This window comes from Podarcis raffonei, chromosome 11 (assembly GCF_027172205.1).
Source record: "Podarcis raffonei isolate rPodRaf1 chromosome 11, rPodRaf1.pri, whole genome shotgun sequence".
NCBI lineage: Eukaryota > Metazoa > Chordata > Lepidosauria > Squamata > Lacertidae > Podarcis > Podarcis raffonei.
The window spans coordinates 52,411,557-52,436,371 of NC_070612.1; the positions used below are offsets into that span (position 1 = coordinate 52,411,557).

Consider the following 24,815-nt stretch of genomic DNA (forward strand, 5'->3'; position numbering starts at 1 on the left):
GTCCCAGCGCCTGCCAACCTAGCAGTTCGAAAGCACCCCCGGGTGCAAGTAGATAAATAGGGACCGCTTACTGGCGGGAAGGTAAACGGCGTTTCTGTGTGCTGCGCTGGCTCGCCAGATGCAGCTTTGTCACACTGGCCACGTGACCCGGAAGTGTCTCCGGACAGCGCTGGCCCCTGGCCTCTTAAGTGAGATGGGCGCACAACCCCAGAGTCTGTCAAGACTGGCCCGTACGGGCAGGGGTACCTTTACCTTTACCTTTTAATTCCCATATAATCGGTTATAGCATTTCAGCATAAGATGCTGGCTGGAAAGCCTTTCCCAGGCAGTTGTCTACCTGAATTGCCACATATTACTTAGTTGTGGGGGGAAACCCAATGAGACTGCAGTCCTGTATACATGGAATAAGTTCCATTCAACTACTTGGGGCTTGTTTCTGAGTAGGCATGCACAAGATTAAGCTGAAAGTGCTCTTAGTGTTTCCCTGTAATTCTTGAGAGGAGAAGGAACACTGAAAACAGCACCAACATTGCCAGCTGTTCCTGCTTCACCAGCTAAAAATGGTCCCTTTCTTCATCCCCCTGGCATACCATTTTTTCATCATTAAAATATATATACTTTTTTGGCAACGCACATAAAACTGCAAGTGCACATGTTAAATAAGTGTAAGTTGTGAGTTACCTGTACTCCTTTCATTGGTTTGCCTTCTTTTGTTTCCTTTTATAATTAGCTGATTGTAAGTCCTTTAATAACAATTAGAGATACTTGGTTCTTAGACAGTTCTATAAACTGCTCTAAACTTGCAGATTAGGGAAGACTACAAATATAATCATTAAGGCGTATCCCTTGACTTTTAAAAATATAATCACTGATCCTGTCCCTTTATACTATTCAAGAATAATAGAATTACCAGAATCACATCTGGATCTCACTCTTCCTCTCAAGGAGCACAGAATAAGTGGGATTGTCCCATTTTATTCACACACACTTTTATTTATTAAAGAGATTTCTTCCCCTCCGCTTCTCACAACTATAATGTGAAAGTTGATTAGGTTGAGAAGCAATGTGTTGCTCAAGGCTACCTAGTCATCATTACAGCTGGGTGAGGATTTAAAGTTAGCCTACTTTTAACATGTCACACTGGCTGCCAAAAGATTATGGCAAACACTCTTCTCTTAACAGATCCTGAATAGGATACAAAATACATAACCATGCTTCTCTCTTATGATGGAGATTATTACTGTCCTGTTAGCTAGTCCTCTGCATCCTGCCCATGTCATATGTGGTTCACTTGTCAAGCAGATCTGCCTTCTAGCTTGCTATACATATTGTCATCTAGTCCAAACGATCCTTGTTGTACGTATATATGGGATTGCAATCTTTCTGTGTTATTGTATTGAAGAAGCCTGGACTAATGAACAAAATACATCCTGTCTGTTGGTTCTGCAGCCCTCCATCTTTCACACAGAAACATCACTGATGTTTAAAAAGAAAAGAAAAGGTGTATTTCACATGACGGTTCCAACTTACAAGCATATTTATTCAGCGTGGTGTAATGTATGCATATTAGGAAGTTCCTGCCTATTGATATCAGGCAGGTGCCTTCGCTGTTATTTTTTATACATAAAAATATATAAATGCCTCTTTAAATACTTTTTTTAAAAAAAGCAGATTCAGTGCATCAACAGCTTATTTCATATAGGCTTCTTTTTTCTAAACGTAAAGGTACCCCTGCCCGTACGGGCCAGTCTTGACAGACTCTAGGGTTGTGTGCTCATCTCACTCTAGAGGCCAGGAGCCAGCGCTGTCCGCAGACACTTCCGGGTCACGTGGCCAGCGTGACAAAGCTGCTCCAGCGAACCGGCACCAGAGCAGCACACGGAAATGCCGTTTACCTTCCCGCTATAAAGCGGTACCTATTTATCTACTTGCACTTAAGGGTGCTTTCGAACTGCTAGGTGGGCAGGAGCTGGGACCGAATGACGGGAGCTCACCCCGCCGCGGGGATTCGAACCGCCGACCATGCGATCGGCAAGTCCTAGACTCTGAGGTTTTGCCCACGTCCCATTTCTAAAGCCCCATGCAAATTTTATAAGAACTAACATTGGTCTGTTTATTTGTTTGTTTGTTTTAAGCTACTTCTGCAAAAATGGGTCTCGTTGAAACGAAGTTAGCTATCATTCCTGGTGCAGGTATGAAATCTTCTCATAGTAATATAATAAGCTTCGGTTGTTACATGTGTCTTTGGTTTTGTTGGTAAATTAAACCTTTTAAAAATTAAAATGTATTTCTTTTAATATCCTTTGAAACACATCAAAACTATCTCTGGGGTGTTTAAGCAAGGTTTTAGAAATCAGCTTACATTTTACACGGAAACTGGTCGCCTAGTAGGATGACCTATGTTGGGAGAAAGACAGGGAATATGTGTCCCTGTTAATTTTCCTCTGCCTCTCAGCAGCTTTTGATACAACCAGGGTATCTTTCTGGAGCAGTTGGCTGAGTTAGGGCTGGGTGGCACAGCTTTGTGGTGGTCCAGATCCTACTTAGATGGTCATTTCCAGAGAGTGATGCTTAGGAAGTGCTGTTCGGCCCCAGGATAAGTTAAGTTTTTATCACACATTTTTTTAACATCCCCGTTGCTTGGATTCGAACCACCAACCTTCTGATTGGCAAGCCCCAGAGGCTCAGTGGTTTAGATCACAGTGCCACCTGCTCCCATAAGATGTTGTAGATGAAAATTCTTTATATTGAAATCAGTTTTAGGGGGAAGGGAAACTAGTTTTTGAAGTTAAGAATGGAAATTCACTAGAGAGAGATGATCAGTGGAATCCTGGGCATGTAAGCACTTATCAGGGTTCTGTGCTTTTCTGATTATTATTCCCTTTGGCTGCATTGATGTCCATTACTGGTGGCTAATAGTTGTCAATATTAAAGGTGTGGTGCCAGCTGCTTTATAGAATCACGGACTATTGTCATCTTGCTATAGTTTGAAGAAGCATTAAGTCAGTTATAATCCTGTTTAGTTTTATTGGCTAAATGTAAGAGAGAGAGAGAGAATGTGCTCGTGCACTTCTGTTGTGTGTGTGTGTGTGTGTGTGTACACACACACACACACACACACACACACACGAGTATGTAGAAAAATTTGGAAACATTTCTCTTCTCCCTACTACAACTGAAATGTGTGGCATTTTTACATTTATCAACCTGACCAATGAAGAGTTTGAGATCTTAATTTTTCATTTTCAGATTATAACAAAAATCTGTATTATCAAATTGAAGTTTGCATATTTCTATGCAAGATCCAACTAACTGTAGATTCTGGCATCAGAATCTGAGATTTATATAAGGGCTTATTTTTGCAATAAAACGTTGTTTCTCAGCTTTGCCAGTCTGCTGAATATTTGGTTTTGTTTGAATTTAAAATATTAGGTAATAATTATTTTATGTTTCTTTTTAAATAAATAGCCTCCAGGGAAATTGTTAATAGTGTAGAAAGCAGATGTTTGAACAGCCACCCTGGTTTCCAAGTAATTAAACTAAGTATGCACATTGTTAATAGAAACAGGTGGATTAGTTCTGCTTCTGTAAATTACAGAGAACTGTGGTTTGTACATCCTTTTTTTAAAGAAGTAGTTAAAATAAGACTTAATTCAAAGGAATATCTTTGTAATTCACTTGATAAATATTTCTAGAGCTGATGCATCAGAGACACAATATGAATATTGGAGAACAATATCCTGGTTATTAGCCTAATCTAATGCATAGTATTTTGATCTGTCACTTGGTATGTGTGAACTAGGGTCAATATATGCTGAAGTTGTAAACCACTTTGTATATATATATATTTATAGAAAAGTGGTATAGAAATATTTTAAATACATTATCTAGAAAAGATGTTATATACGAGTTGTACTTTGTAAGTGAGAGACTGTTAATCTGCAAATGCCCCTGGCCTTCTGGCAAGAAGGACATCTGGCAGTATATATTTCCTTTTCCAAACTCTTGCTTGCACTGTGGTTAGAGTAGGTAAGATACAGCAGAAGTCTTCATGTACTACCCTAAAACCAAATGTGAAAGAATTTAGCCTCTGTGCATGCTGGAGGATTTGGGAGAAAGGCAGGCTCTTAATGTGCATTTGCTGAGATTTGGGGGGTGGGGAGTAAAAACATAATGATTTGTTCCTATTTATAGTCTTTTCTACCTCCCAAATGAAAGCAAGCCCCAACTCCACCCCCAAGCCTATGTACATGGCAGATGATGGCAGGGGTGCTTATCTGTATACTAGTAAATGTCAACTTCTTGAGTAAAGTAAGACCATCTAGTAGGACTTGTTTCTGGTTGAATTATATCAGCAGCATCTCTTAAATGATATGTTATTCCTTAATGTTCGCAGATCTGTCATTATGGACAGATGCCTGTGTTCATATTATTCACTATGCTACTCCCACAGATGTCTTGAGAACAGTGGACTTAGTTATTTTTTTCTAAAACTTTTTCTCAGTTTAATAAAGCAATTTTTGTGCTTTTTTTTAAAAAAAAATGGGTTTAGTTTGACTCCAAAATTGGATTATAGAAAAATATTTTAAAGAAGTTATTGTCCCTAAAAGCAAAAATTTGAATCATTGATTTTTGAGGCTGTGTATTGGAATGTGAAAATAGTATAAAGTAGCTTTTTCTAAGTGATCAATTAGAATAGAAAGCTTTTTTGTGTGTGTGTGGTTCAACTGCTGCTTACAGGATGCTAGTATTCTGCTACATGAAGACTTTCAGCTAATCTCCTCTCATAGGACGATTTTCCGTTCTTTTCCCACCCCATTGAAAGTAGGTTACTGGTTTGGGGCGCTGGTCCAAGCTATGAGATTTATTTGGTGGTCAAAACACACAGTCATAGAAATAATGATGCACTGGCAGCAAGGCCACTTCTTATTTCATGAACATAACACCAAGTGCCCTAGAAATAATTTAACCATTGGCCTGTTACTAATTGCAGTCCATCATTGCTACGTCTCTGGAAATAGTCATCTTGTTAGCTGATTATATTCCATCCTTGTATACTCTACATAGGGTATTTGAGTCTTATGAAAGAATCATTCTTATGGCAGCTTATAAAAAGCAGCTAGCTGCTTGATTAGAGCAAAATTATTGTTAGTGATGCATAATATGTATCCTCTCACTATATTTATCTTGGGAAAGTGTTCTTGATGCTTTTTTAAACGTATAGATGCAGTATTAAGAGTGGTTGGAAAGCCATAAATTACACAATACTGTATTGAACAAAATATAACCTACTTTGTGGAATTGCCTTGAGTTCCTCACCACTCATTGTATTAATTAGTATGGTACATTTCAGAGGTGGATCGCAACTATGACATAGTGGTACTATGAGTAGAAGAAATACAATATGTTGTTTATTCCATAGCTACGAATTTCTTAGTTGTACTCTTTACTTGAATTATAACTTGTACTGCTTTAACTTTTGATTTATTTTTGAATAGCTGTCTTTAGTTTTATGCCCTACTGTGCTTTTCTCCTTAATGTGCCTTAACGTCTGGTCAGGATTAGATTTAGGTTTACTTTCATGGAGAATAATTTGAGGTGCTTAAAAACTGTTCATATATGTATTTGGTGAAAATTAGCATGGTGGAGCCCAGACTTGTGAAAGACTGAGTGCCCAGATGCCTGTATCTTCCTACATACATAAAAGCGTAAGGCTTCCCTTAGACCAGAATGGCTGGGGAGTGGTTAACCAGTGGCTTTCCATTTGTTGCTGAATTACAACACTTGTCGCCCCAGCCAGCATGGCCAATACTCAGGAGTGATAGGATTGTGGTTCAGCAACAGCTGGAGGGAAACAGGTTAGCCACCCTGTCCTAGAAATCTGTAATCTGCCTATTCTAGGACTTTTAAAAAATTTTTTTATTGATTTTAACATATAAATTATAAAATGTACCACAAAACTTATCACTTATACAATCTTCTTAGACTTCCATCAGCACCTCTGACAATCCACCGTTTTAACCACTTCTTATACATTTCTTAACTTTATTTGCCTTTACATCTCTTAACAAATCATCCTTCCCCTTATCCATTTTTGCAATACTTCCAATAATACACCTTACAAAACTTCTTGCAAACCTACAAACGTCGTCTGATCTTCACAAATACTTTTCAAATAGTCCGTAAATTTACTCCAGTCTTCCGTGAATTTCTGGTCCCACCGGTTTCGAATCCTTCCTGTTAGTTTATCTAATTCTGCATAGTCCATTAACTTCATCCTCCATTCTTCAATCATCGGTAATTCTTCTTGCTTCCATTTTTGGGCCAGTAATATTCTTGCTGCTGTAATTGCATATAAAAAGAGCTTGCATTCCTTTCTATTTATATCACTCCCCACAATGCCCAGTAAAAATGCTTCTGGTTTCTTTATGAATGTATATTTCAACATTTTTTTCATCTCATTATATATCATCTCCCAGAAGCATTTCACCTTTTTACATTCCCACCACATGTGATAAAATGTTCCCTCTTTTTCTTTACATTTCCAACATTCATTACTGATACTCTAGGACTTTCCAGTGTCAGTACGAACTCTGCAGTGACTGCAAGATTGCAAACCTTACTAAAGGATTTGCCACAATCTGGGCTGGGAGTCTGTCCATCAGAACTTCCACCTGAGAACTGCCATGCAGGTGCTACAGGAACTGGAAGAATGTGGGACTGTCCTAGTCTGCAAAAGTGCTTTCTGCCCTGTAGAAAAAAAGGAATGTAAAGGAGAGAGGAGTTTGCAGCGTGCTTGGTACCAGTTTCCAAGCCACAAGTGAATATTATGGGTTTTTTTGGTCCTGTTTCCCCAACCTGCGCTGTTCTGAGAGGAAGGAAAGAAGTTTAAAATGGTGAGAATGTTGAGGGATGTTGGGGTAAATATTTGACTAACTGCTGAGTCAGTTACAGTTAAAAGATTATTCTCCACCTGCATTGTTTCTTGAGATGGAACTAAACAGCAATATTCCCCCAACCTCTAAATGGCAATGGTGCAGAGAATTTGGATGTCCACTGCTTCTTTTATTTCCGTACTGACTTCTCCTAATTGACTATTTAGTGGATTAAGAATTAGTGGAAACCTAATTGCCATGCTGAGGCAATACAAATGTTTGCCACAATTGGAAACTTGCACTTTTAGGTTTAAAAATAAAGTAGCATTGTTTTAAAGAAATATAGCCTTCCTATTCCATTCAATAATGTCGCACTATAAAAAAATTAACAGTACTCATCTGCAATATCTTGATGGATTGTCTATTCTAAGTAGTTATTTTATATACTGGGTGTAACTTCCTTTTTCTGATTGCGGTTGGCAGGAAGTACACACTTTTTGTACATTATCATCACAGATCATGCAGCAGATACACTATCAGATTGTGCTTGATTGAAGCTGATATGACTCTTTAGAAGGCTTACTGGCCTGTTGCTTAATAATAACCAGAATTTGCACCTGTATCTGTTGGGCCAATACCAGCTTCAGTGTTTCTCTTAATTATTGATGAGAGAGCTGCTTATTGTATTAAAAGTGAATAGGTGAATTAATCCATAGAGATTTATTCTGATACCACATCAGTGTCTTTGTATTTTGTTTGCTTTTTTTAAAAAAAATTTGTGCTAGGATGTTGGTTGCTGGGTAGTTGTGACCTGATAGAAGTGCTGGGCATTGCCATTCCACACATATAGGGAGATTCAAGAATGAGGCTAGGAGATATTGTGGCTAAAGATTCCATTGGCTCGAGCTTCTCTTTGAATGCTGATTTGCTTCTGGTTGGTGTCATAGGGGGATCTTGCCCATTTTGTTGGATACTTCTTCGTTTGTTCAGACTGAGAGCATAGACAGAATCCTTGAAGAGATCAAGCATATCCTGCGTGTACTCAGGCCATGAGGCAGGTCTTCTGAACCTGTGAAGTTTGCTTTGAACCAGGTTCAAATGACCTGCAACATCACCAATGATTTCTGTACTTAAAATTCCTCCCCTTGGAAATTTCAAGAATTATTATGCATACCGTTCTAGGGAAACCTCCTTCCATTGCAAATTTATTTTGTTTCCAGTAATATAAAGGCTCATTTACCATTTTGACAGAACAACATGATTTTCAACTTCTTGTTCCTGTATAGGTAACAATAGTCTGGACTGCAAGCTGCGCCTGTTTCACAGATTTTTGTATATTTTAAGTATTTTTGGAAATCTGAGAGCAGGTACCTGTTGGCTGGTGAAAGTGGACAGATGACGTTTGGCCAGTTGAGTGTAATGTGTAGCTGGGTTCCTTTTAATTATTGTACGCCATTCTGATAACCCTTATATAGTGGACAATGTGGGGTATAAATGTTTGTTAGTGGCAATACTTGGTTAAGCTAAATTACTGCAGAATCAACGTTAGCACTTCTTCTCTTGTTTTTCCTAAACCACAGGAGGGACACAAAGGCTACCACGCACAATTGGAGTATCTTTGGCAAAAGAACTTATCTTTTCTGCACGTGTAGTTGATGGTGAAGAAGCAAAATCAATAGGATTGGTTGGTCACGCCGTGGAACAGAATGATGCAGGAGATGCTGCTTATAGAAAGGCGTTAGCTCTGGCAAAAGAATTTTTACCTCAGGTACAATCCAAATTGAGAGAGTTGTTTAAATGAGCAATTACTTTTCATTGAAGTGGAGTGGAGAAAAGAACTGGGGGAAAGCTAAAAATGTGATTGCTACAAACTATAATTAAATACCATAATTATTAAACAAACAGAAGCCCAGATTTATCAGTTCCTCATGGTACTACTTGAGAACTTTCTTAAGCATTTCCTCCTTCTGCCATTATTATACCTGTGTTTTAAATCCATATGTATTTTTGTTTGTTGTAACTTTTACAAAGTTTAAGGCTAAATTTTAAAGATTGCTGTTATGTTTAAACCTTCCATGCATGCTATCCATGCCTAGCCGTGTTTGTTTCTATGAGGCTGTCAGTAGAATTCTCACTATGGCAATTTTTTGTTATTTCTTTGTCTCTAGAATTTCCTATTCAGTTTTCCAAACTAAAATCTACAGATTCTCTGCATGAACAAAAAGTATTGAACAGGCACTTTGTAATTGGAGGCTCAAATTCTAAACACAAGCAAATTCCATTAACTGATGGGATTTGCATGCATGTAAATGTGTTTAGGTATGTAGCTTTACATATTCTTTAAAAAATGTATTTTATACATATTTATAATGAATTGTCTATTTCGTTACTTTCTGGTCTTGCTGTACAGAATGGCATTGTGGTTGAAAATTCTTCTATAATTCACATGACTCAAGAGAGCACATTTAAAGATTCCTCTGGATTATCAATTTTGCTATATCTACCAGTTGTTTTCCACCAGATACATCCCATTCACAATTCAAATAATGGTAGTTGCTCTTTACGTCACCTTAGTAATGCTGAAAGCAAAGTAAAGGCTTCATTTGATAGTATACCAACATTTCCCAGTTTCTTCTGTTTGTCCAATTCGGTCGTAACCTGTTTTGATCTATAGCTTGTGGTTAGCGAGGAGAGAGCTTAACCACAAGCCGAGGTTAAAAACAGCATGCTAAACCAAACCACTCAGCATGTCATGGAAGTAAAAATTGGACGAGCAAAGTGGCTGCAAGCTTCTCCCTGGGAGCCTGTAAGTTTGTGTGTTGCGATAGACCATAGTTTGGCTTACCATGATGTGCAAACCAAGCCATTGTTTGCTGTTTTTGTCCAACTGTATCAATCAACCAGTGTACTCAAAAGCATTTGTAGAATAACCTGGATCTGTAATGAGTACATCTAACAGCTTTTGTCCCACTGAGACAAGCAGTTACACTTGAGTCCAGCAAATGCTAGTTGCAGGAAGTAATTTCCAAATCTGTGGCTGGCTTTTATGTTCCTTCCTGTCTGATAGTGTTTAATGAAACTTTGCTATCGCGGCAAACTTGTGCAATCTAAAAAGGCATGCAGTGCACCATGCTAAGGTATTATGAATGCTGAAAGTAACTGAAAATAGGAGGTTACGGCATGGAACATGTCCACTTGAGCAAAGAATAGCTCAGATCATGTATGGAAAGAACACATTGGGGGAAATTATGTGAGAATTACGTCTGAGATTCATAGAATGTTATGCACTAAATGTAACCAGAATAAGATAGTTACAAGATAATAGAAATGATTAATACACTTGTAATTTATGAGCTGGTAGAGTGTTTAGTTTTAAAACTAAATAAACTTTCACTTCCTTTTTTTTAATTTCAGGATATTTATGCCACTTTTCAGAGTAAATAGTCTCACAACTCACAAGCTGTATGATAAAAGTAATTCAAATACAAAACAGTATGTCTTTGAACTTAAGTAGCAGCATAAAGGGACGCGGGTGGCGCTGTGGGTAAAAGCCTCAGCGCCTAGGGCTTGCCAATCGAAAGGTCGGCGGTTCGAATCCCCGCGGCGGGGTGCGCTCCCGTTGCTCGGTCCCAGCGCCTGCCAACCTAGCAGTTCGAAAGCACCCCCGGGTGCAAGTAGATAAATAGGGACCGCTTTCTAGCGGGAAGGTAAACGCCGTTTCCGTGTGCGGCTCTGGCTCGCCAGAGCAGCGATGTCACGCTGGCCACGTGACCCGGAAGTGTCTCCGGACAGCGCTGGCCCCCGGCCTCTTGAGTGAGATGGGCGCACAACCCCAGAGTCTGTCAAGACTGGCCCGTACGGGCAGGGGTACCTTGACCTTTACCTTTAGCAGCATAAAATACAGACTAGTCTAGTTTAACAATCCAGATTAAACCAATTAAACACTTTAACAGCAGCAACTTACTTTACTGCCCTATCTAAACACACGTCAAAATTGAAAAGCCTTTGGAGTCCATTTAAACAGGGAAGGAGCCAAACATAAAGCTTCTGGGAGGAATTCCACAGATACAGGGCCACCATACAAAAGGTCCTGTCTCTTGTGCCAGCTGATCTAATTTGCAATGGTGACAGGTAGGTTATCAGGTACCAATCAGGTATTTGACCAACAATGCCATTACATGAAATTGGGCTCCAAAGTGAACAGGTAACCAATGAACCAAACACTTTGCCTTGCAAAGCCTTCAGCTGGCTGCATTCTATACCAAAGGAAGTGTATTTAAAGGTAGCCCCACATAAAGCACAGTACAGTGGTCATGTTTGGAGGTAAGCTGGGCATGAGTATTTGAGGCAAAGCCCTCCCCCTTTTCTAGTTAGAGTCATATCCCAAGCTAGTAAAAGGCATATGCAGTCACCAGCATCCACCAATGGTGCTGAGTCCAGAAGAACTCTGAAGCTGAGTACAGTGGTACCTTGGTAGTCGAACGGCTTGGCTCCCGAACAAATTGGCTCCTGAACGCCACAAATCCAGAAGTGAGTGTTCTGGTTTGCGAACGTTTTTCAGAAGCTGAACATCCGATGCGGCTTCTGAAGCTTCCAATTGAGTGCAGGAAGCTCCTGCAGCCAATCAGAAGCCACGCCTTGGTTTTCGAACTGTTTGGGGAGTCGAATGGACTCCCGGAATGGATTAAATTCGAGAACCAAATACCACTGAACTTGATTTTTCAAAGGGAGTGCAGTCCCATCCAATTGCCAACCTATAGGGCAGTTTTCAAATACTACTGAAGGAGTGTTAAGCTATATATATTATAATGGTTGCGGAAACACTAACGGAAGAGTTTGTGCAATGTTAAATTGGTATGTTTGATAGCAGTTCTTACAGCTCTTATGTTTTCAAGAGCTTGTGTAAACTATCCTTCAGGCAGAAAATCATATTTGGATTTAGTTTCATTTTCCTCATGCAGTGCTCTAGCATGAGATATAAAAAAGCACTTCATTGAACGGCAGACACAACCAGTACGGAACTGTTGAGCTCAGGATGCCAAAATTATGAGGTCCCAAACACTTACCCCAAAATGTGCTTGTGTTCTGTGGTGTTTCCCCAAACGTCTAGCAGAGTAGTGAAAATCTGGCTCTTCTCACAGTAATCAATACTACTATCAGATTCTGAGAATGGTAAAGTGAGCCATTAAGCTATTTTTCTTTTATTACAAATCCTCCTTTGTATGTAGAAAACTTAAATTGAATATATTTTTAATTTTAGGGACCAGTAGCAATGAGAGTTGCAAAACTGGCCATCAATCAAGGAATGGAGGTAAGAGAACATGTTCGTGCCTGCTATCTCAGTTTAGTTATTTAAAACATTTATGTTACCCAGCTCTTCAGCAAAAAAAGGCTTCCAGAACAGCTTCCAGATAAATAAAAAGCAAGATGATCTCTGATCTCATGCTTGCAATATAGACATGACACTGAATGAAAGGAGGGAAAAGCAAACTCTGGAATCTTATAGTTATATTACGGGGTAAAGTAGATGTGACAGAAGCCCAATCTGATGTTAGTTAAAGCAGATGTGGGGAAATTGTTTCAAGTGCATTAGTGGTAGGGAATTATGCCAAACATTTCCTTTGAAACTGCTTCTCCCATCATTTTTCTTCGACGGGCGTTGCTTATTGTCTCTGACGTCCATTGGAATGGAAGGTTTTGGCACTTCCTCGCTGCCCACCTTCGCAGCAACTTTAATTCTGACCTGCACACACATACCCTGGGGTTTGGCTGCAAATTTTGACATGCAGCTATCTTCAGTCTTCAGCTTTAACCAGAGTCCTTTTTGTTGGAGATAACCAAGACTGAAGTTCCTGGGTGTCAGAAAAGGTTATTTATGTATGCAACAACTGTGGCTCATGTTTTGTTAGCCCCCAAATGGAAAGTGAGCGAGGTCCCAACCAAAGAGGATTGGCAACTTAAGTTGACAGAATATGCACAACTTGCAGACTTAACATATAGAATAAGAGAGCAAGAAGAACATACGTTTAAAGAACACTGGGAAACGTTTATTGAATATATGGAAAATAGCTGTACAGCTGAAAACGCTGGCAGCACTAAGATAAATTCAACAGAGTAAATAATTTTTGATGGCTGTAAAAGTGGAAAACTGATTTTGAATGGTTATAGTAAAATATGCAGGGATGTATGATATGTAAAACAAACCAAGGAAAGAGAAGAAGGAAAGTCATTGGATTTTTTCAAGTTTGTAAAATGTTTATTTGGAAATGTAAAATTGACAATGTAATAAAAACTATTGTAAAGAATTAACACCAAGTAGCAGCATTATCTTTCCTTTCACAGAAAGTCGTTTTTAATAAATCTAAAATAAAGGTACCTATGAAAAGAACTCTATTCCAAAGTCTTTTGGGATATCATGTTGCCGTGCATAAACACACTTTTATGTGCTCAGCACAGTTATTTGTAAGATTTTCTTGAAACCAAAACCCTCAAATTGATTTCCTAAACTGCTTTTTAAATACCCCTGGGTCTAAATGGAGACTGCTTCTTGTGCCATTACATTTCACTGACTTTCACTTACCTTTGTGCTGTACCTGTTCATAAACACTGGAATGCTGGGCTCAGGTTTTCATTATATTGTTATAGTAAGGTTACCAAATTTCTTTCAATGAATCCAGAGACACTTATTGTTCGCTACATACATGTGAATGCTGAGAAAGCTGTAAATCTGGGGACTGTCCCCGGGAAACGGGGACGTCTGGTAACCTTATTTATAGAACTGGGGGGGGTCCCCCTAAACTCTAAAATTAATAAATGCTAGGATTTGGGGCTATTTGTAATATGAAGAGAGAATATAAGCTGCAAAGGAATTCCTGGGTAGCCTAGTCAAACTAGGGCTGTTAAGAGAACCATTGTGAGTCATTTACAAGACAAGGTGTGATCAGAGCCTGCAGATTTGAAAGGTTGCCAGGGTAACTGCTCTGGCAGAGGGCAAGGGGCTATTGGGAAGAAGAAGGGAAGAAGGGGGAGATCCATTTTGGCGAGGGAGAAGGAAGGACTGCTTGCAATGTTTGGGGCCATGCAAGATCTGGACCCCTTCCATGCAGACTGAAGGTGTAAATATGTGGATCAAACCGTATTTCTTAAAGCGCGACCGTCTCTGTCGTGTCTTCCAGCCTCCAAAGGGACACAGACCCTGTGTGGGTACCTGAGATTCCATGCGCTCTTGCCATGACTTGGACAGGCACTGGGCTTTTCTAATACGATTTCTGTTTTTGTAAAATAATACTGAATTTACCAATTTTACCTCCAAATTGGATGTAGTAGACATAATGTAGGATCATAAAAATAACCAGAACACAGGATTAAATGTTTAGCTTCCACTAAAATTAGCCAATTTTCCATATCCACTTGTGCAATTTCAACATAGTAAAATGCTGAAGAAAAATTTCACCCTGCAACGATGATCAAATATGCCAAAGCCTGGTATGTGCAAACTCGTTGAATGTAAACATGAAATTTGGACCTAAGATACTGTAGAACTGTTTCTCAAGAGAGTTACTTTTGTTACTTTTTTCTGAGAATTCGTTTTTTAAATGTCTCCAGCAGTGATTATGGTGTAAAAATCTTTTTACTACATTTCATGTATCGGTTTCATAGGTGGACCTGCTAACCGGCTTAGCAATTGAAGAAGCTTGTTATGCTCAGGTATGTACCTCAAATTTATGCAAAAAAAACCCCCAAAATGAAAAAAAAACACCTGTGTCAAAGATTGTAAGTATTTCTCCATTTCTAAATGTAAGTAGTGACTTGCATTATCATTATCATAGGCCTAATATAAAGCTTACTTTTACCATTGATAGCGCTAATGTTTGTTAATTCAGATCTGGAAATAGCTGTCAAGCATTCAATATTTTTGTGAGAATAATAGATACATTGTTTATGCATTATGCTGAATGGATACATCACACACTTAGTGTCTCCCTGTTAAAAGGAATGGTAAATATTCCCATAAGTTACTAAAGCTGGGTTGGGCAACATGGTGCACCTCAAATGTTGCTGGACACCCTGCTTCCATTAGCCCCAGCTAGCATGGTCACCAGGATTTTCTGGGCCTAGAAATTAGATTGGACCTCTGCTGCATCCACCAAATCTTCATGGGCAGCTTTTATTCTGTCTTGCAGGTGGGGTGGAGGCCAAAAATAAGAGTCACACACAAGTAGCAAGCTGTCTGACAGAGTTGTATGTACAGAGTGTATTCTGTACTAGAATAAACTTAAAATAGTTAAATTTCTTTCTGGTCAAAGGCACAAGAGCCCTACTCTCGCACCATGAAGTTTGATGCATTTGGCAGGTTTAATCTATTCTGGAGTGCCTGCAAATTCCACCCACATCTGTCAGAAGGGGGAAATGTCAGGTTTTTTTGTTCTCCATGGTGGGAAACAGAACTTTTATCTCAATGAAGAAGGTGCTTCATATGTAAAATATGACTTGAATCAGACAGAGCACAGAGCGACTGGGAATATTAGACCGAGCACAGAGTGACTGCATTCTAATGTGACAGATACAGATCTGAATTTTTTGGCCAGAGCCCACCCCTAGAATATACATTCAGGCTTACTCCTCCATGAGCTGGAGCTTCTTGGCCAGAGTTCTTCCATTCCATAGCAGTCTGGGATCGTCACCTTCACCATGCATGCAGATTTACCCCCAAATTGAGCTCAGTAATGAGGCTAACTTTTGCTTGTACTGGGTTGAGCCAAAATCAGCTTCTTTTAAGTAAACTCATTCTGTGTCAAGCCTGGGAAATTTCACAGTCAGGTGTGGCATGAAAGTTCTTAACTTTGCAGCAGGTACCAGATTTAGGAAGCCATTTCTCAGCCTTCATGCTTATGGCAAAATAAGTGTTTGCATGTCCCTTCATCAGGATAATCATAGTGTAGAAAGAGCATATTGGAAACTGCTCTCAATGTGTTAGCCCTTCCACTGGTTTAAATCAGCAAAAGAGTGACTACAGAGAATTGTGATTGATTTATAACAGCTGCAGGTTTTCTTAGCTTTCTGAATGCATATTATGAATTGAACTTGACAGCTCTAGAGGGTGAAGGTGTGTGAAAATGAGACTTAACTTTAAATGTGGGCACTGAGAATGATTTTTGTTCATTCTAGACTATTCCAACAAAAGACAGAATTGAAGGTCTTCTTGCTTTTAAAGAAAAAAGACCCCCTCGCTACAAGGGAGAATAGAAAAAACAACAACAACACATACGCCTTTGGAAAAACAAATGAAATACACATACTACAGGAAAGACTTTTCAGCTGTGTTTTTTTTGCCTCAGAACCTGGAATATCGCAACCAGGAAAGTAAATGTTAACCACCCATACATTGATCTATAATGTATTCAGATGCATATTTACCCTTAACAATTTCTCAAAACTTCTGGGTGTATTTTCAAGGTCATTGAGTTATACAGCACTTTATTCCATATATTTGAATTGCATTCCTTATCAGATAAATATATTGAATGCCTAATGCAGACAAAGCTAAAGAGAACATCAGATGTACAAATATTCTGCTGTTGAAACAAAAAAATAAAATTCTGCACACCCAAACATGTGAAATGGACTGCATAAAGTTTCTAAATGAAACTTTCTTTAGATCAAAAATACCATGCTTGTTCTCTACTTGAATGTATAAATTAGAGTTAGCTGAATTGATGAGGCAAAGCAACTGGGTGATCAGCTGTTCATATAGTCTGTTGATATATGAAATCCATTTGGAAACTTTATTGTGGTGTTGCACAGTTGTAAAAGGGTGATTTGCTATGTTAATACCATTGTGCTAAAGTTCAGCTTTAATCCAATTTTAATAATAAAATAGACTGAACTTAGATTTCCTCTCAGAGCTATTTGAGTGCAACACGACATAGGTCATGAATTGTGGTATTTTCACACCTGATGCCAAATAGACCTTGGAGCTACTTTTTGGCTAGTAGTGCGCATGCATGAATATTGTCAATGTAGAATAAAGAGCCTCATAGAATAAGGTTAAAATAGATGTAAGGACTGTCTTATACAAACACAAAAATCATAACCACCATTATAGCTTGATAGTAAACATGTCTACTCTAAAGTTGTCACCAGAAGGTTTGCATAGGGCTATAGCTAAGTGTCATGTGGAAGCACATTTCAGTTGATGTTCTACATGAAATAAGCTAAGGGGAAAATGAAAATTGTGAAAAACAGTTCTTTTGCAGCATTGTAGAAATCATTTCTACATTTGGGGTTCCGTTCAACTAAGTCCTACTCAGAATAGACTCATTGGAAATCATTAATCTTTAAACTTATTCATGTCCATTAGCTGGTGGGAAGGTTGGTCCATTTCCTGAGATATTCAGGACCCACACTATTTGGTAAATATGAGAATTGGACAGGAGTGGCATATTCATTCGAAATGTTTCCTTTAAAAATGTATCTCATTAAACCCTATTTAATGTTTACAAATGTATTCCTTGTCATCAAAACCCACAGAAACATTGCTGTGTGCATTCTCACATATGACACGGAAAAGTCCAAATACGAAAGGGCTGCCATATTTGATCTCTGCTATTTCCAAAGTGGCTCCGCATCTGAAAGTAACTGGTGGTGAAACATTTATCTACAAATATATATTAGAATACCATCTGCTAAATACCATCTTATAATAATGTAACACCTAGCACCCTAAATAGGAAGATGCCTAAGTTCAAATATATTTAGAACTTCAGGTTCAGCGTGGACTGTTTGTATCTCACTTCATAAACAATGCTTCTGCTGCTAATAAAAAGTCTCAGCTAATGGCATCCTTTTTCAGTTACTCAATAGCAGCAGGCACAGAACTAGAAATGCCTGCTCAACATCTCTCAATGTTCGGAGCAGGTCAGTTTTGTGTCCTCTGAAAAGCTGTAAGAACTATAGCACTTCAGATCTCTTCAGAAGAGTTGTTCCCTAATCTTGGGAGCATTGGGTATTTAGAGCAGGGTCTGACTTAGAGACCGTATATAGGAACTGGGTTAACATGGGGAGAATTTGTGTTCAAAGAATATGCATCCCAGGGCATTGAAGATTTCAAGGGGAATAACTTGCTGCTTGAATTGAGCCAGGAAGCTAACAGCCAGTACAATTGCTGTAGAATAGGATGAATTGTGTTCCTGCTGCCCTGTATTCAACAGGAGCCGTTAGTGGCGTTTTGTGCTAGATGAACGTACAAGACAATCCAGCCACGCATAAAGTGCATTACAGTAGACTGCTCTAAAGGTTATGAAAGCACAGATTGGTGCGTCAAAATCCCTCTACAGGAAGGGGTGTAGCCTTCATAGGCAGATAAAGGCGATAAAAGCTGCTCCTGAGTAACACCTGCTTCCCAAGGAGGGAAATATAACCCATGGACACTTTATGCTGCTAATCTTATTCAGAACACTAGTTAAGAGAACTTTCTCTGGATTCAGTTTTATCCTTTTTAACCAGATCAGTTAAACCACTGCCTCTGAGCATTGGTTTAAAACTGTTTGGCCGATACCCAAAGTTGAATGCTAAGCCTTTGGAATGAGACTACTACTGCCCCCGTTGTGTAATTCTTACATTCTAGAATAAAATTTAATTTATTAATATGACTTATTTCAAGTATTTCAAAGAAACTTATCATGTGGCATTGTCTGCTGTTAAAGTAACATGGCATGCATGTGGTTACATTTTAGCTGTATGGTGGTAAAAGCTGATCAATATGAAATGCAAGAGCTCATTAAAATTAACCTTCAACTATATAGCTATATGAACATTGATTATATATGGTACAGTGGGTTTATCATTTTGCTGGCTGATAAATCTGCTAGGAAGATCATTTCATGCGCTATAGTTTTTAAATTAAAAACTGGAGCAATTCCTGACAGTTAAACAAAGCTCCATCTTTTGTTTTGTCTCTAAAAATTTTGAAATGCTATTCTTAATGTGCAAGTTGTAATTTAATACGATCCTGCACTCAGTTATGCACACTTAAGTCCATTCACTTAAGTGGGACTGAGCCTGTCTAATTGATGCAGAAATAATATAAATTCTGTGTGGAATGTCTCTGCTTATTTCATCAAGATTACTGGTAGGATGTCAAAATATTGACTATATAAAGTGAAACTTTTGGGCATTGTCAGAACACTTGTGTTTTTAATTATTATTGATTTTAATATAAGGAAATTATTTGTCCGTTACATTTATTTTTCTCAGGGGAAATTACCTTTTTCCGGTATTTAACTACCTCCTGTCCATTTCTTTGTATTTGCTTGTTGCCTTTGTTAATTCTGATTGTTGCTGAGTATAAAAAGATTGTAGTACTTATGTAAACTAATTTCAGAGGAAAAACCACACAGAAAATTCTTATTATATTAAAGGGGATGAAATTCTATCAAATCACATTCATATGGTTTTATTCGTAGCATTGCTAGCAACCTTTTTCATAAAACTCTAAAATTGGAGGAGGTGTTTTTCGTCATAAGAACACGTTGCCTGCTTTCTTATTCAGCTCCTGGATTTCAGTGTTTCCAGGTCATTGTATTTATTAAATTTTATTTCTGTCTTCTCATCTTTTGCCTGTGCACATCAGACAGTAGTAACTTGTGTATATCTCCCTTTATTTTGGTATCTCATTCACCGTGAGTAATAGGTGTGATTGGCATAAAAATCATGTTTTAAAATGGTACTTCAGATCCCGGGATCCTGTTCTATGAATAGAATGTGCTTGGTAGTGATTCTCTTCTCGCACATTTGTAGACACTGATCTTGAGACAATTTCAGAGGTGGAGGTTAAATGGGATGGGGGAGAGTGGCAATTCCTTTGCAGAAACAGAAGTTACTTGTGCTCCTATAGCTGAATCTTTGAGTTGAAGCCATCTCCTTAAAGCAGGCATGTCCAAAGTCCATTTTGGGAGCCTAATCTGGCCTGCCGGTTGGTTTAATCCGGCCCCTGTGGCAGTTTATTTCGTGGGGTAAAATCCTTTAAAAACCTCCATAACTCCAGTCCCCAAAAAAGCTCAACAGTTTCAACCCTGAAGAATGCTCAACAACTATGGGGTAATAAAAAAAGCTGAACAATTTCAATCCTAAAAAAGGTCAACAACTTTGATTGGCCCCTTGGTCGGCCCTCACGGCCCTTCACTTCATCAAATCTGGCCCTCTTTGAAAAACGTTTGGACACCACTGCCTTAAAGTGAATATTCCCGTAATACATAATTTCATAGTGCATTCTAAAATTCTCCATTGAAATAAATAGTCTCAAGTAGAATCTGCACATGGGTTGTTAACCACTAACTCTTCTTTTTTGCTGTTTATAAGTTTCTTCAAGTTTCAACATGAAGTCACAGTCCTGTAACCGTTCGCCTTAATGCAGATATTCGTATGTTCACAGATCATTACAGTAAAACCTCGGGTCCCTAACACCTCCGTTATTGTACGTTTCTGCTCCCAAACGCCAAAAACCCAGAAGTAAATGCTCCGTTTTTTTAATGTTTTTTGGAACCCAAACATCCAACACGGCTTCCGCTTGAGTGCAAGAAGCTCTCGCAACCAATCGGAAGTTGCCCCTCGGTTGTCAGACGTTTCAGAAGCCAAACAGTCTTCCGGAACGGATTACGTTCGACAACCGAGGTTTGACTGTATATAATACTTCACCCCACTCACACTTGATAACAGACACACAAACACACCAGACAGGACAAAAAGAAGATGTGGGGGGCCGCACTTTTGTTTCCAAATTCCGACCATGCAAAGTTAAAGTGTGGCTTAAATTCACGAACTTACAAAAAGTGGCTTTTACGATATCCCTGCTAAAACAGACATACAGTAAAACGGAACCAAAAAATGTTTTCTTGCTGATTTGTGAGCGTGAGACTGTTCATTTGCCATTTATGGGTGTGAGTGCCTGCGGAATTGTAGCAATTAAATAGCGATTTGCAATTGTAGCGATTGTACAGTAACTTTTGTGGGCTTGCAAGATCAAAGGCTTAAATTGGCTTGGAGTTACAGTTCTACCAACCGCAACCTGTAACCCAATTTTAAGGGAGTGGCTTATATTCAGGTATTGTCCTTTTTTCTGTTCCCCCCTTGACTTTCGAAGGTGCAGCTAATTTGTGGGTGTGCCTTATATTCGGGCCAATACGGTACCTGGTATATATTTTGCAGAATCGCTGTGAGATGCTGCAATTTAATTGATTCCTCATTCCAAGATCACCTTGAGCCTTTTGGTCAGGGAAACCACAGTAGTTCCTCCGTACTAAATTACTCATGCCCGATATCACCTCCTCAGTTATCTGTTCTCTTTGATGTGCAGAGTAACGCCACCTCTTAATATGCCTTTCCCTGTTCTCCCCTTTAGAGTTTGTGTCCAGAGAGAACAATGTCCCACTGGTTGTCTCCATTCCACCAAGTTTCCATTACGCCCAGTATATCTGTGCTCTTTTCTGTGACCAAACACTTTAACTTACCAATATTGGCTTGGAGGCTCATTGTGCTGAGTCTGCCTTAGCATTCTGATATATGTGTGTGAAAACTTGGTGTATACAGTTTGCAATCTAATCATAAGTGTCTATCCATTCCAATGGGACGGGTTTAGGTAACCGTGCCCCTGATTTCAGCTGTTCATAAAAACAAACTGGTACAGTCTTGTGGCAATAGTCACAGGCCGTAAAGGTATGTCAATCAATGATTCAGATTTCTGCATATTTCTTAGCTTTGTGCAGGTATTCCACGGCATGTCTGTGAATTTGTAGTTAAAGAGTATTCACATTGATTTAAAATTGCATTTTTTACACCTTTTGTTCTTTTGTGTCTTGTTGTATTACAACTCGAATTCTATGGAATTCAAACTATGACACAATCAGATACAATGTATAAGACATAAAATAACCAATTAAAATACAATTAAAATCTTACGACATCTAGCACAGTGCATTCCAGTTGTTAAAACAGGCAGAAAAATCATTAAGTGGTCTGCGAAGACCCTTAGCAATTTTCAAGTGGTCTGCGGTGGGGAGGAGAAGGGGGGAGTTTGAGAACTGCCGAACTACTGCTGTGTTGGTTTTGAGATTGTTCACTGACGTTTTGGGGGGGAAATGGCTTTCTTTGCTTTCTAATTGGGCCATGTCTCCTCAGGTGTTTGTGCAGAGTTGTCTTCTGCAGGGGAAAAAAAGACTTTATATTTCTTATAATTATAGCATGCTTGTCTGAAAGGTTTCGCAAATGTTCTTTTCGGTAATACTGGTAGGAGATTAAGTAAGAGCTTCTCGCTCACGTTATTGCTCAAGACCGTCAGATGCCATTGTTATGTGCTGAGATTTGATGTCCCATGCATTCCTTTGGCGGCATTTGTTCCTCTGACCTTTATACTTGTTTGGCTCATTGAGCGCTCTTGTAAAAATGCATGTGTTTTCTCACACACAAATGCCAGGAACCACTTGAACTGCATATTTGATTCCAGCTTTAATGAGAGATATTCCTAATGGACAACAGTAATACAGCCAAGCCAAATTGGCCACGGTTTTATGTTTACTATGGCAGAAAGTAAGAACTTCAAAGCTCCTTTGTAAGACTTGAAAAGAAGACAAGTTTCTCCTTCATATCATCAAGCTTAATTACTGTCAATAAGCAACAGTTGGCAAGAGCAGCGCATCACATGTTTCCAGTTCTGTCTTGGGAAAGGTCAACAGACTTTTTTATATATATTATGCAGCCATGTACTCTGATCACATAACGCGTTTTAGAAAGCATTATGCAATATTATGCTCCTGATTAACAACTGCTTGCACAAGAAGTTTTTCATTAGCTTGAATGTTTGTATCCTGGGAATGATTAACTTTGTGACATAACTCACATAAATATGGAAGGCTCAGACAACTTCAGACTCATGTTTCAGGAATAGCCAAACACTTTTCACTTGGTAGTGTACGTGATTAAAAACTGTTTTCAGCTTTAGAGGTGAAAATAGGGTAACCCATTTCAGGAAAGAGCAAAGATGATTTATTTTTAGGGGTCAAAGTGACACACATGCTTTAAAAAAATAATAATGTTGAAAACAGCATTTCATTGGTTCTGCAAATGTTATCAATTTTCTCCAACAAGTCAGATTTTTATTGTTCTACTGCCAAACTTAGAAGTAAAAGTGGCTCATATATATTCAGTGTTAATAATCACTTTTTATATTGGGAAAGTACGTACAAGCATTGGTCAAAACTGGTCAAAGGCTGTGTGTTTGTTACTAGATCTGGCCCTTGATAATGTGAAAGAAAAGCAAAAACTTTCGAATACACTGAAGAACAGACCCTGCATGCTCAAAAGTATCTGATTTTTAAAAAGAGCAATTTGGTTGTTCTCAATCATAAGCTGAGCAAGATTAATTCATTAAATAAATAAATCCTGATTGGAAATGGTAAGTTTGCTGAACTTTGGCCAGAAACCAGCTGACATTTGCTAAAGTATTGTGTTGGAATGAACAATACTCCCCCTTTACATGCCATAGTGTAAACTCAGATTTTGGAAAAGTTTCTATATCGTCAGAAAAGTTTCTATACTATCAACAGGTTCTGATATGAGTACAGTTCCTGAATGGTGCAGTAATAAAATTGCCAGCGCATTTGCAGAGCTAAGCAGGTTCTGGTATGGTTTCAACTTGAATGGGGGACCGTGTGTTGAGAGTCGCTTGGACTAAATGAGCCTTGGGGTCCCTTCCAACTCTTTGATTCTCTGAAGTAGAAATACTGCTGGCACCACTACTGAAGTCTCATGTAAAATGTTTTTTATTTATACTGCAGAGCAAGTAGCTTCAAATTTCATATAACAGCAACGTGGAAATAGAAGATAACAGTGTTTGAACCTTGGGAAAATACTGTATATACATTGTGTTGGTTAGCACAACCTATTAGCAGAGGAGGAAGCTGCATGCTTCTTCAGTGGGCATCCTTCCTTCACATCTCTTCAGAATACAGTACTGCTTTTAACCTAAAAGAGCTTATTCTATACATTCTCCAGCCCTGTGTTTGTCTGGTCTGGAAAATGGTCTGCTGCAGCAACTCTCACTAGAATGAGTAATACATAGTCATGTGGGTTGTCCATTGGAATTAGTGCAGCCGTTTGTGAAAAGGTAAACGACTTGAGTAAGAGCTGCAGGATCTGACCTCCATATTCTGCTGGGAGAGGCGGTTTAGGAATGTTACCATATTACCTCATGTGTTCCATTCCGCAGGATAAGCTCAGCCAAAAGCAAATAAAAAGCTAAACATTGACTTGGAGTGTGTTCTCGGGAACTTGAGCAATGTCTTTTCCTCCATTCCAGTGTAGTAACGGCAGTGAGTGGAAAGGAAAGAGATTCTGTTACCGCAATCGTATCAGTGCTCCTTATTTGCCTTGAATCTACGTGCGGAGCCAGCTAGGCTTTCAGCTGCGATGACGAAATGTCATGCCTTTCTTCCTGGAATAGTATGCAGATAAGAGGCCACTGGCTATGTTGAGGTTTCAGATGAACTCCTCTCAGGGTTTCAAAACAGCGTGTCACAATTTGATCAGGTTTCTTTAGCAACCGGTTCATTACATTTTGTCTTCAGGACAAAAGGAGAGGAGAGAAGGAGCAGTTTGTGTGCTCATTCCTTTGTGGTTTTGTGGTTGTCGGCTTGCAGGATGTGACTGTGGAGACTTTTAACTTTTACATAATCTCAACACTGAATTACCGGCTCTTGGGAATCACAAGCGAAGAGAGTGCTGTTGCATTCAGGTACCACTTATGGGCTTCTGTTGTTGTTGTTTAGTCGTTGAGTCGTGTCCGACTCTTCATGACCCCATGGACCAGAGCACACCAGGCACTTCTGTCTTCCACTGCCTCCCGCAGTTTAGTCAAACTCATGCTGGTAGCTTCGAGAACACTATCCA

The 24,815-nt window shown here is 39.0% G+C and overlaps 1 protein-coding gene across 3 annotated transcripts in view; it reads left to right on the forward strand.

The window, feature by feature from the left end:
* AUH (AU RNA binding methylglutaconyl-CoA hydratase) overlaps positions 1–19,485 on the forward strand; it is a 33,824-nt gene extending 14,339 nt beyond the window's left edge. For 2 of the 3 annotated variants that reach the window (XM_053407700.1, XM_053407701.1), the window contains 5 exons: positions 2,136–2,192; positions 8,456–8,643; positions 12,136–12,186; positions 14,535–14,582; positions 16,044–19,485. In XM_053407700.1, coding sequence (XP_053263675.1) covers positions 2,136–2,192; positions 8,456–8,643; positions 12,136–12,186; positions 14,535–14,582; positions 16,044–16,121 — 422 coding nt within the window. In that variant the 3' untranslated portion in view covers positions 16,122–19,485. Of the gene's footprint in view, positions 1–2,135; positions 2,193–8,455; positions 8,644–9,043; positions 9,195–12,135; positions 12,187–14,534; positions 14,583–16,043 lie in introns of those variants that run through there. The other variant, XR_008332650.1, reaches the window with a different exon arrangement.
* Positions 19,486–24,815: the final 5,330 nt, after the last annotated feature.